Genomic DNA, 13,016 nt, shown 5'->3' with positions numbered 1-13,016 from the left:
TTATGAAGAATGCTCTGGCACATGATACTGATAAGAAAGCTTTCCCTGCTTTATGTGCTATTTCTCCCACCCTAGCAAGAAAGGGAACTCCAATACATATTAAGATTTCTGAAGCACAAACATTGAAGCATCTTTTATGGATTATGAACATCTTTTATGGATTAAAAGTGTTTTTTATTGAAAAAAAAATTATCTAAAACTCTCTTGGGACCAAGAAGATGTTATATTGATAGTTTTCTTTAAGGCCTCAGTGAAAATCCAAGACTGGTTCTCATCATTCCCAGTTTGTTTAGAAGCTGTTGTAGACAGGAAAATACATGGAAATGTTTCTTTCCCTGCGTTGTCTGTGATATAGACTGAGTAATTATTACAGAAAATCTGGAGGAGTCTTCCTGATAAAAATTGTCTAGTACTTTAAAGGCACTTTGGGTAACCCCCTGTAGCCCATTTCTTTGTTCTTTCAGAATTACAAATATATAATACATATATAGTTTTTCCATATGAGTAGTGGCTAGGGTGCGGTTTCCATTCCTTCTAAGCCAAAATTCAGCACAGATAGCACAAGTATTACAAGTCCTAGCAGAGATTCTGAGCAAAAGAAATGCGAAAACCTCATGGCTGAGTTCTTCACTTAATTTAGGAATTGCAGCCATTTCATGTGGAATGATCAGTCACTCCAGATAATGTCACGTAGGGTTGAGTGCTACTAACATGCAGAACCATGCTGCAGACTGCGATCCACAGAAATGAGTAGTGAAGTAACATTAAAAACTGGAACAGAGCTCTGTAAACATAGTTTAGGGATACTTACACCTCTGAAGTTCTAGTGGTATTGTATCTCCACAGAAGGTAAGAGTAATACGCTTGCACAGTGAGGGGAATGCAGTGTACTTTCATTAAGCACAGAAACTGATGTGTCTCATAAAAGGTAACATTACCCACACAAACTTTTCTACAGCAAAATTAGTGCATCAGCCGAACTAAAAACCTGTTTCACCCAGCTGGTGTTTGAACTTATAGTATTGTCATCTCTCTCAGCTTTCCAATCACCTAACTTGTTTTGGAATTTTGTTTTTGGCTGCTTGTTAGTTTAAGCCCTTTTCAGAGTAACATAACGCAGCGACAGGGCTGTGGCTAGCAAGATGTCTATCTGTGTCAACGCCCTTGGTAGAGGGCTACAGCTGCTTCAAAAGAGATTGAATTTGTGGCTGTGGGCAGCTGACTTCAAAGTATACATCACAGCACAGGAAGGCTGAAAGACCTGTGTGGTCCTGTGCGAACTCTGGAGTTGAATTCAGTGATCCTTATAGGTTCCTTCCAACTTGGGATATCCTGTGATATTTCTCTCTTACTAACTTGGCATAGCAGAAGTGAATTTTGTATTTGAATGGCTTGAATGTTTTGCCAATGTTGATTTTTCAACCTGAAGTTACCATATAAAAGTTGACATAAGTATTCTGCATATTAAATAAGTTTTTAAAGACCACCAGAATCTTAAGGCTTAAGCTATTATCAATGTTTTATTTTGTGGTTTTGCTTTTGACAGTGCCAAATGTATCATTTGCAAGTAGTGGATTTCTACAGCAGAAGTCAATCTAATAGCTGTCCTTGCAATATGCTTGTAATATCCTTGCTTGCAGAGGCTCTGTCAGTTCCGCACTGATGTTTTGAGTGAAGACTGTTGCTGGATGAAGTACTTCAAAATGCATGGAAAGCCTGGCTTAAAGACATCAGATAAAAAAAAGTTAGAATTGCTTACAATTCTTCTGGTTGCTGATTATGTTTTTCTGTGTGTCTAGCAGTATCATTCTGATATTGATTTTTGCCTGATATTAGTATGCCTTTAAAGTGAAAATGAGTAAACATGAAGACAGACAAGAGACAAATTGTAGTACACCTGAAAAATACTCAGGAAAAGAAAGAACTGGATAAAGAAGTTTCAGAGATTACATAACTGGCCATCAAGCAAAGGATCAAAAATAAAACTAACTTAAAGCTTCCCTCTGCACTTTTGGAAATGACATAGTCTGAATTTTATCAAAACTTGTGTACGTGGTCAGACCTATGAAGAGGTTTGAAATGAGGTGGAAAAAATTGCTGAAACTTAGAAGAACATCTGAGTTGAATATGCATCCACATGAAAAACACCTGCCTCTGAGTGCCCCGGGAGAGTGCTGTCTGCGTGATGAGGTTAAAGTCTAATCAGAACAGATGAGCTGAGTGGAGTCTGCCTCCTCTTCACCTCTATGCCTCGTGCTGGATGTTTCCTGTTTTCTGTACTCTGCAGTCTTACCTAACTGTCTCAAAGTCCAGCTTGTTCATCCCTATCTAATCAGAAGTATTGTTTATTAAGTGATTTGTTTTCCTCATTCACCTACACTCCTAGGCCCCACTGCAGAGACCTGTCCTTTAACCCCACTGAAAGAAATCACCTGTATTTCAAGTTCCACAGTACTCATCTGTGTTTGCAGGCACGTTGTATGTGGAGGGTGATGGGCAGGGCTGGTGCAGGACCTCATTCAGGCCAGGGGGACCTGTTTACTCTTCTGTCTTCTGGCTTAAAGCTGAGCTGCAACAAACATCATGGCTCAGAGTGAAGTATAGACAGGTGCATATCTAGGCTGTTATCAAAGCCCGAATGTTCACAGTCATTTCTATTCTGGGGACAGCAAATGGGGATACAACTTCAAATCAGACTGCCAGTGGTGACATTTCTGGGCTGTGCAAAATACCTGTTACAGGTCTTCTGCTTGTGTTGTGTGGGACAGGAAGATAAATGCAGTAATGACACTGGTTTCTGTGCCTTTCTGCTGACATTTTGCTTTTAAAAAGAAAGTTAAGTAAATAACTCGCTGCTAGAATGGAACACTTATCTGTTAATTGCCACTTTATCTAAGCAGTGCAGTTACAAAATAGCACATTTAGGTGCTGCATGCTAATGTTAGCATTTAGTTTTCAAAATACAAACTACAGCAGATGTCTGAAGTGGTCTCATTTACTGAAAATACCATTGTAATGCTGGTTTCTATTGTGCAGGAAGAACACTGCACATTATGGCAGAAACTGTAAAAGCAAATAGACACTGAAGAATTCATACTTGGCCAGAGAGTCACCAACAGTGCAAGATAATACAACATTATTTTTCTTCATCAACACTGAAAATCGGGAGTAGTTACGCAGCTGGGAATGTGGCATTTATAGCTTGCCACACAGGACGAAGTCTTGGAAATGGACTGGTTTTGCTGTCTCTTTGCCTGTAGGTGCACAGATAAACTGGCCAGTCAGGAGAATTCTCTCAAAGCATGACCTGCCAGGGCAGAAGGTGGTGTGTGGAAATTAAGGTATTGTAGCAACTGAGACACATGAAGAAGCACATCCAACATACGCACAATTCTATACGCACTATTGGCAGATATACTGAAAATTATTCAGAACCATATGTTTGACTCTAACATCTGGTGAATTTGGATATAACATCTATAAAGCTGGTGTGGAGACCTTCAGAGTCCCTTTCTAAACCTGTACTATCCGAGGATTTAGTGGCAAGTAGTAAGTTCATGCAGATGAAAAAAGTGATCAGAGAAGTATCTTCAGTCAAGTTTAGTAATGAAGGAGATGGATCTGCCAGTCAGGAAAACTAACTAATAGTGACATAAAGACAAAAGAGACAACGATTTTTATACAAATGCTGTTTATTTGTTTATTTATTTTTAAGAAAGTTTGCTTGTAAATATCTTAAAAATAAAAATAAAAAAAAGGAAAATCCTATATTTTAAACAGAAGCACCCTGTGTGCAGACAAATTGCTGTTGAAATAACCAGTCTGGCCATTTGCAGCTCATCACAACTGAGAAAATCTTTCGCCTTCTCTCTTCAAATGCAATACTTTCTCACTAAGATAGTGATACCTGTTGTGGTTAGAAAAACCTCTTGAGCTTCTATTCTAATAAGTGTCCTATCTATTTATGATTTGTTTTTTGCAGGAATCGTGCTTATCTACTTATGTTGGATATGCTTTGGAAAAACAGAGGTAGTTTTTTCTTTAATTGAATAATTTTCGCTGAATTTTGAGTCCTGCTGTCTGTCCCGTGAAGCAGGAATCCTCCAGTGCAAGCAATAATTGCTGCACTGAAAAATAGTCCTGAACTACTGAGAATGAACCGATATCCAACAAAACCCTTATTATTTCAAAAATGGTTGGTCTGATTTTTTGAATGTGAGTCAGAACCTCAAGGCTGTGTTTCAAGGAGATGATGCTTGATCTTACATAGCCTAAAATACGACAACTCAGCTGCATTCTCCTTATGCAGAAGAGAAGTAAAAGATTTCAATATTTGAAAATGCACTTGTAGTCCAAACTGTGGAATAAAATCCTGCAGGAATTTTGAAGTAACTGTAACCTCCTTTTTTTTTTCCTCCAAAGATGAAGTATGGTTCTCCAAATTATCTATTTCTTTTACAATATTGTAGCAAGGAAAAAAAAAAAAAAGTCCTTTTCAAAGTTCCAAAGCACAGAATATATGCTTGTCTGTGATGTCACAACATCGCGATGGGCACCTGAATAACTCGGCAATAGCTCCCAGCTGGCTCAGTGAAAGAACCACTTCCATTGTAAAGGTGAATAGGGCACTTAAGTGGCTTATCAGGAACTCTTTCACTGGCGGGTTGGAGTTGTTGCCCCTCCAAATGCTGTTTGCTGTTTTCTCCCAGCCAAACTCTTTTGGCTGTTGTTTCTGTAAATGGCTTTCTGGTTTTAGAGGGATGCCTGGAGTTCATGTTCTCAGTTTTCAGATAAGAAGCTTAGTCAAATTACTGACTACTAGAACAACAGACTGAATAATACAGGGCAGAATAAAAGGAAAATAACAAACTGATACATAATTTCCCACATCAAAACATTTATTGACTCCATATATTTGATTGCATTCTTACCTAGAGTTTCTTAATTCCTTTTCCTTCTTTCATCTTTTCTTTATCTATCCCACTTATTATAGAATTATAGAATCATAGTATCCTGAAGGTTGGAAAAGACCTCCGGGATTTATCAACCTATCACCAATATTTCCCACTAAACCACATCCCTCAATACAACATCTAAATGTTTCTTGAACACCTACAGGGACAGTGACTTGACCAACACTTGGCTGCTTGTTCCAGCACCTGATCGCTCTTTTGGAAAAAAAAATTTTCCTAATATCCAAATTGTACCTTACAGTGAGATCTTCTTTGCAAGAATGAGTGGATCCTCATGAAAATAACAGGATGTTGTTCTGGATTTGTACAGTACAAAGCTGAAAAAAAAGAGTGAGGAGAAAGCATACCACACTGAAACATTCATAGCTGAAGAAGCATAAGCAAACAAGTTGTACTTGCAGGTGCAGGCACTTAGTGGAATAAATAGAAAGTGACACTCACATCCTGCCATCTTACCTTGTTATCATAAAGCCCAAGAATAGGCTTGCCCACCTCCCACTGTGGTTCTGTGTGACCATTTTGATATCTTTGGGGTTTTCAGCAGTTAAGAATGAACTTAAGAGTCCTGCCTGTGCAATCTTTTCTGTGTCTTCCAGCAGAAGAGGCGTTTGGCCTTTGGAATGACATGGAATCCACAAGCAAGCTTTATTCACATCTGATTTCCAAAAAAGATATCAAAGTGTCCTAGATGATCTACTAAGCAAGCAAAGTTCATCTGTCTGAGCCTGCACTGCCCCAAGCTGTGAAGCCATTTCTAATTGGCTAACCTATGTTGAGCACGTGTATCATGTGTTCAGTACCCACTATGGATGCAACACAGCTGGAGGTCTGCAAATGATTCACCTCTCAGGATTTTTATGCCTTTTCCACCTACAACCAAACTTGTTAAAAGCTGAAGGCTTAAATCACCTGGTAGAGACTGAGAAAAGAAAAATTCAAAGTAGAGTTCTTCCTTTGGCAAGAATAAAGGAATAAATAACCCTCCCCAACCAAAACTCAGTGAAAATGCTGTGCTTGGTTAATTCTGAAATTAGGAAACTGGTTTCAAGTATTGCTTAAGCAAACTCCACCTAAAAGTGAACTTGATTCAAAGCCCACTGAAGTCCAAGAGGGCTTTTTTTCAGTTATGTTTTGGTTACAGTCTTGATATTATATGGTATCTCTGTTATCCCCATGGTTTTATATTTAACTGTGCTCACAGCTAAAGTACAAAGTACCTATCCCAAATGCCTGACAAACAGTACAAGTTAAGTTAATGGATCAGCAGAGGAGTGGCACTTTGATGTGTTGCTTCTTTATATGAACAGCTAGCTTAGTTTCTTAGGGCCACTTTGCCTGCTGCCAGGAGCAGTGAGTGAGCCACTTTGATAGAGCTGTAAATTACAGTTCCAAAACGAAATAAGGATCCCACACTGTGGCAGCACCTGATGTAATCTTTCCTTTGCTTCTGTGCTGATAGGAAATCAAGGTAAATTCCTGTTGAATGTCTAAGTCCAATCAGCAACAGGCTCTTAACAACCTAGATCCTCTATAACTAGTGGTGATACCAACCAACATGGTAGTAATTATGTATTGTTAATAATTTCTGGAAATGTATCTATGAAATTGTGCATTTGTGATGTGGCTGTGTAGCACCAGTGGCTGTTATTCTGCTTTCCTATTCCTACCTTCTGAGCTGACCTTTAACAAAGCAGCAGAAACAAGTTTCCAATGACCTCTGCTCTGAGGAAAAGGACAGGAAAGGGTATAGGTATAGACAGGATCTGTAAGGAGAGATAGTAAGAAATACTGAAATTCTTAGTAAAATTTCCAGAACCTACATGATTTTTCAGGGAAAGTTCTCATTATATCTATGCTGCTTTTGAAAGATGTGCTCAGAACCACAACTTTGAAATAGAAAGATCAGACATCAGACCTTAGTGAGAATGGGCAAATAAGAGCCCTTTCTCCTCACTAGCTTAAATTAGACACATTCACTTTGTCCAGCATTACTTCTTCCCTAGGCTGAGAATTCTGTAATGAATGCAAAGGAGAGTAGGCAGTACAGCTATTCGTGATGGTGTGAGATCTTTTCATTGATCATGGTGAAGGAGAGTAGATGACCTGACCCACACCCTAATCTGAAAGCCTCCACTTCCCCCTCATATAGCATGATAGAATCATTAAGATTGGAAAGACCACTAAGATCATCTAGTCCAAGCCATACATGCTGTATAGTGATTAGTTCAAAATATATGTTAGGGTCTGCATGTACATAAGCTTCATTTCTTGAGAAACTTGTTTTTCAAGAGTTGTTCTCTGTCCACTTGGAGGCAGTAGATGTTTGGTGTGAGTGGCAGGGTGTTCAGCATTTGAGATTGCAGTGTCTCAGCTCAGTGACAAGGTTTTCAAGGCTTTGTATCTAGAAAGGCATGAAGACATCACAGCAGTTTCGGGTTGTCGTTTAGCCAAAGGCTGGAATACATTCCCACATGCCGGACCAGGTTGGGTTCCACCACGTAGGCATTCTCCCCCTTCGTGCGCAGCAGTGAGTAGAGGGCAATGTCCTTAGCAAAACCCTGGCGACACTGCAGCCCCTTCAAGTAACCTAAGGCACGACGGGCAGAAGAAGCAGAGAACAGCATGGCAGGTGTGCAGCACTCTGTGACCGGCACAACGTTATACAGCACAGGGGCCAGCCGGCGCAGCTCCAGCAAGTAATGCCGTCCCACCAGCTCTGACAGTGCCATGCTGTAGGCAGCAAAGAACAAGATGATGGGCCAATTCAGGCTCGGGCGCCCAGCTGCCCAAGAGTACACACAGTTCAGCACAGGCCCCAGAAACATTCCCAAACCCAGCCACTCGAGGATTCGCATGGGCTCAGGATTGACATACTGCTGAAGCCTCTCAGGATGGTAAAGTTTGAAGTAGAGTGCATCTCTGAGGTATGGTTTCGAGAATCGGGCTAAGAAGAGGTGCTGCAAGACAGGGAATATCTCTTCCTCTGGCACAGCATCATCTTCCACTACCAGGACATATTCTGGGTTATATGCCAAGAGCGACTGCTCAAGGCAGAAGACATAGTCCTGCTTCTCCTTCTCAAAGTGGTTCACTCTAGGGTCAGGGTCCTCCCCAGTTTTGTCACGACTGACCATAGGAAAGAAGCTGCTCAGCAGCTTGACATCCTGATGACGACTTGGGTCAGGCTCCACGTTACAGACGAGGACACGGTGGCTCTGGCAATTTGTCCCACATTGCTGGAGGAGGTGGTGGAAACGGGACGCCACCTGCAAGACATAGTGGAAATCATCCCGCCTCTGCACAGTGATAATGGTGACCAGCAGCAAGGGCCGAAAGGTTTCACTGTTGGAGGCCTTGGAGATATTCGGTATCTGCAGCTTCTCAAAATAATGGAGGGCAGCCTGACCCTCCTGCTGGTTCTGACTCAAGAACTCCTGGCTCATGGGATTCAAGTGCCAGCGCCGCAAATAAAAATAAGAGTAGAGGAGTCGGTGGCAAATCAAAGGAGCCAGCACACCAAACGTCACCACAGTCAGAGTGAGAAGGTGGATGAAAGGACTGGACCAGCGGCACCACCTCCCGTAGAGCTGCCAGGCATAGTGTAACATAGCTGCTGCAAGAGGGCACTCCTACATCAGGGCACCCAGAGCCCTCCCTCCTTCACTTCCACTGCATCTTCTCTGGGTCTCAAGATACCATTGCATTGGTGGCTGCCAAAGTTTGTCTACACCTGCAGAGGAAGAAGAATGACTGTTAATGAAACAGGAACTATCAGAATAGGAAGACCATGATTTGAGGAAATGGAAAGCTGAAAGTAGGCACCAAGTAAGCCAAAAGAGAAGGCTGCTGAGGTGTCCACTGCAATGGAGACATCACTGTCACAGGATCATGAAGGAAGATGAGCAGAATGCCATTAATGCCTTTTCAGCACATAGGAGCTCTGATTTGAGTTAGCTGAGATAAGATTTTACTGTGTTTGTTACTGTACTTGAAATGCAAAACAAACAAGCAACATGAGTGCAGAAGTGTGGAGAAATAAATCTTTTTTTTTTGTTAAAAGCACAGGAATTTCTGTTAATAGCAGAGATGTAGATATTTGGCCACAGTGACATAATATTTGGGTTGTGGCCAAGAACCAAAGCCAGATCTCTGGTATTGTTGCCTAGCACATATTTGAAAGACAAACTTCTACCTCTGTGGAGTGACACATGCTTCCCTTCTGTTGCTTATACACTTCCAAAAGCCTGCATGTGTTTATACTTTACTCCAGAGAGTGTGAAGCGAGATAGCAAAAACACCAATTCACTTCTCTAGAGGCATGTGTACAGTAGGTGTAATGTGTCTCCCTATCAGATATCTCTTTCTCTCTAGACCCTGTGAAATACACAGCAGCAGTGGAATTAGCAAAATACAATTGAGCCATTTACTCATATTTATAATGTAAGAGGTTACGCCTTTAATTTTAATCTCAGACATTTCTATATATTTATATACATGTATACACATGCTCTAAGCAAGCACTCATCTTCACAGAAATGAAATTTTGCCGCATCCAGCTTTCCTATTCTGCTTCTCTGGGCTGCTATAGACACCTAATTCTTGTTGGTAGCTTTCACCAAACTAGGGCATGTAGGCTGTTTATGTAAATTCTTTCATGGCAGCAATTTCCCTTTATAACCTACTGTTTGACTTTCCTTTCTACTTGCTATTCCCTGTCCTTGTGAACTGAGCTATTCATGTCCTCCATCTGACTGAATCAGTGGAGAATTTCTCCCATTTTTAACCTCATGCCTTCACTAAATTCTAACCAGAGAATGTTGTTCCGAGCCCTTTTTCCTTCTCTGCACTGTTGCTTGAAGCATCCTAAGGAACGCTGTGTGGATGGGAAGCAACCAGTGCCACAGTGTTTCATTCTGTGTCTCAGAAGAGCCACTTAGAAGAAATGACTCAGAGAAAACAGTGAGCAGGGTCTAAATCCGAGACTGTTTCAGAACTGCCTTCACTACTCTATCACAGATTTGCTACATTTACTATTATGAGAACGGGTTCCTATTTCCCTATGGCAATCTGATGATCTTGTATGAAGGGTCTTTTACTAAGATTAATGGAAAATATATAAGTTGCTCCAAATCTTTCTTAGAGAACAGATCCTTCATGCTGTGACAGCTCAAACAGTCTTGGATAGACCTGTGACACCAGTGTTGTGTTATTCTAATGACTCACAAAAATACAAGATTTCAAAGATTTTGCATAAATAGAGATAAAAATTGGCACACTGATGCATGGGAATCTGCACTGTGTTCCCATAGCTTTCTTTTATTATTTTTTTCCTTATTGCACAACCTTGTTTCACAGACGCTATTGCATCAGTGACCTTGTAAAGGGTTTGAAGGTGATGGCTGCATTTCAGCCACCAGATTGAAGCTACTGAAATTCACAGTACAAAGACCTGAAATTCCTCAGATGTAAAGGTCTCACCTTTGAATGCACTCATTCATCCAAAACCCAGGGCTTTCCCTCTTCTCATTTTCTGCGAACCAGTCACAAACAAAATGGGAACACACAAATGTGCAATCATTCTACAACTCCCAACTCACAATGGTGTACTTACAAGCCTCCTTGTGATGTAAGCAGGACTGTTTGTGCTGTGATTGAATCACGCTCCTACCGTGAAAGTGAGGAAAACAATGGGAAAATACAAGGAGATGAGGAAGAGCTAGAAGATAGGTTAGTCCCCAGACTTTCATCTGCAGCTAGCTATGATGGAGTTCTGAGCTGCAAGCATGGTGAAGCCACAGCAAGCTCTGCAAGTCTCAGGTTATGCATTCAAGTATTAATAACCTTCACCAAAGTTCTGACCGGTGAGAAGTGGGAACCATGTATTTAGTACAGCACTGGAGAGGCCGATGCTGCGGCACAGCCTCATTGCAGGAATCTCAGCCTCTCTGCAGGAATCTCAGCCTCTCTGCAGGAATCACAGCCTCTCTGCCAGGAATCACAGCCTCACTGCAGGAATCTCAGCCTCTCTGCAGGAATCACAGCCTCCTGGCTCCCGCAGCCCAGGCAGTATCAGCCCGGTCCCGGCTGCAGGCGTGCGCCATCGCTCCCCCTGCGGGGCTCCACGCTCACAGCACCGTGCCGTCCCTTCTGGGTGCTCAAAATTGAGCACACTGCACATTGGCCAGCCTTTCTGTCTTAGCCTGGTTGCCGTGCTGAAAGCTAGCTCACTGTCAGAGGAAAAGGCTGCTTTTTCTGGGTAGCAGAAGAACCACAGAGCCAAACAACGGCTGTATCAAGAGAAGTTCCATAGTAACTGTCTCTGGAGGTGTTCAAGAAAGTATGCATGTGGCTCTGAGGGACACAGCTCAGTGGGCATGGTGGGAGTGCACTGATGGTTGGACCTCGTGATCTTAAGGATCTTTTCCAGCCAAAACCATTATGAGAATACTAGGAAAGATGGGGGACATTTGTCACCTCTCCACTTTATGCCTTTTAGTACTGAGAACCAAGAGCTCTTGCTTTTACAGAGATAAAATTTGTTCTTACAAGCAGAACTTGAAAGCAGAGCTTCTCACTGGGCTGTTTTCAAGCCATCAGGATGGTTCTGGCCTTGCTGATGCTATTCTGTTTTCAGAAGCTGTTGGTAATGTAGCACCTGTTTTTCCCCCATTTTGGAGATTCTGTTCTTTTCTAAGTATTTAATCACCATTTCTGACTGTGAAGTTTAAGATGAAAAGAATGAATCAGAGTTAAATTTTATAGTATTTTAAAAGGCAATTGCATTAATCATGGATAATAACTACTTTGCAGCCACCTAGTAACTAGTAGTGGAGACCGTTTCTACAGCAGCTCTACATAGAACTGAGCAATTGCTTAGACATGCTTGGGAGCCATGTGGGTACAATACAAAGCTTCGTCTTTTTTCTTTACTTAGATCTTGGTGCAGATTCCTTCTGGAAACACCTGGATCACATCCAAATCCACATCTCTGTCCTCATTAGCCTCTAATTACTTGGCTGAGTTGCACTGATTAGGATAAAGTTACCTCTGCATACATTGAGGAAGAGCAGAAAAATAAGTAACTTCCTCTCTGGGATGCAGAATACTGTCACCTGTGCTAAGGCTTTAAAGCTGATTTTCTGTCTGCTCCCAACTCCTCTGCAGAGAGGTGTTCTGAGGGCAAGTATTCCTGGAGCAAAGCCTCTCACGTGTCATCACTGCGAGATTCTAGGAGGCTCCTGGACTGCTGACTCTAGAGAGGCATCTCCATCCTCCACTGCCTCGTCCATAAGGAGGCACAGAGGCCATAAGGTCTTCACTGTGTGAAACAGAGGTGGGCTCTTGGAGAAAGTCCTGGGAAGGCATGCTGTGACAGCAAGGAGCCTCAGTGGTGTCAGCAGATGTGTTCATACCAAACTGTGAGTTTGACTTTTTGTTCTTCCTGCAGCAGCATCCCATGTTTAAAACCTAGAGCAGAAAAGCACCACTGCCCCCCAACTTGGCTTTGTACAGCCAAGCTGCAGCCTCAGGACCAGGTCTCCGTCCAGACTGACTTCCTCTGGAGGAGACAAGAGCTTTGTCCTGAAGGTGGTGGTGGTGGTGGTAGTGCACCAGTCCTGTTGGAGTCTGAGGGAAGCTGATTCAAGCATCACAAAATTGTTAAGAGACATAGAAATATCCTTTTGTTTCATACATGCATACTGCTAGCTCACTGTTCTGTACAGTGAGGTTTCCACCGTGATAAGTACAGTTGGACCAGATGGCCAGCTTTTCTCATCTACAATTCATGGTACAACAATTCCTTTCCTGTTTTCTGACAATTTTGAGCAAGTGAGATGCTAGATAATGTTTCCACAATGTGTTCGGGCTTACAATGAAAACAGCAGTGTCATGTAGAAGGCAAGTGCTTGCACATCTGACCATTACATTTACATAACAGTAGGAGTTAGGCTCCCTCAGAAAGAAAAATCATTCTGACATCCAAAAATTGAAGGAGCTAAGTGGTTATTCTTAGACTATACTTTATTAGCAGGTGCAAATACA

The 13,016-nt window shown here is 41.9% G+C and overlaps 1 protein-coding gene across 3 annotated transcripts; it reads right to left on the bottom strand.

Moving 5' to 3' along the window:
• Positions 1-1,494: 1,494 nt before the first annotated feature.
• PGAP4 (post-GPI attachment to proteins GalNAc transferase 4) lies at positions 1,495-10,672 on the bottom strand. Of its 3 annotated transcripts, none has more exons than XM_019610639.2 (3): positions 10,585-10,672; positions 2,433-8,703; positions 1,495-1,716 (listed from the first exon to the last, which is right to left on the bottom strand). In XM_019610639.2, the coding sequence occupies exon 2, from the start codon at positions 8,579-8,581 to the stop codon at positions 7,394-7,396; it is 1,188 nt and encodes a 395-aa protein (XP_019466184.1). In that variant the 5' UTR covers positions 8,582-8,703; positions 10,585-10,672; the 3' UTR covers positions 1,495-1,716; positions 2,433-7,393. The 3 variants fall into 3 exon arrangements, with proteins under 3 accessions (XP_019466184.1, XP_031413230.1, XP_010724414.1); XM_031557370.1 differs by lacking the exon at positions 10,585-10,672 and adding an exon at positions 10,452-10,555 and having other exon boundaries at positions 1,495-1,720; XM_010726112.3 differs by lacking the exon at positions 10,585-10,672 and adding an exon at positions 10,452-10,555.
• Positions 10,673-13,016: the final 2,344 nt, after the last annotated feature.

This window comes from Meleagris gallopavo, chromosome Z (assembly GCF_000146605.3).
Source record: "Meleagris gallopavo isolate NT-WF06-2002-E0010 breed Aviagen turkey brand Nicholas breeding stock chromosome Z, Turkey_5.1, whole genome shotgun sequence".
Classification (NCBI taxonomy): domain Eukaryota; kingdom Metazoa; phylum Chordata; class Aves; order Galliformes; family Phasianidae; genus Meleagris; species Meleagris gallopavo.
This window is presented reverse-complemented; position numbering and strand designations above follow the sequence as displayed.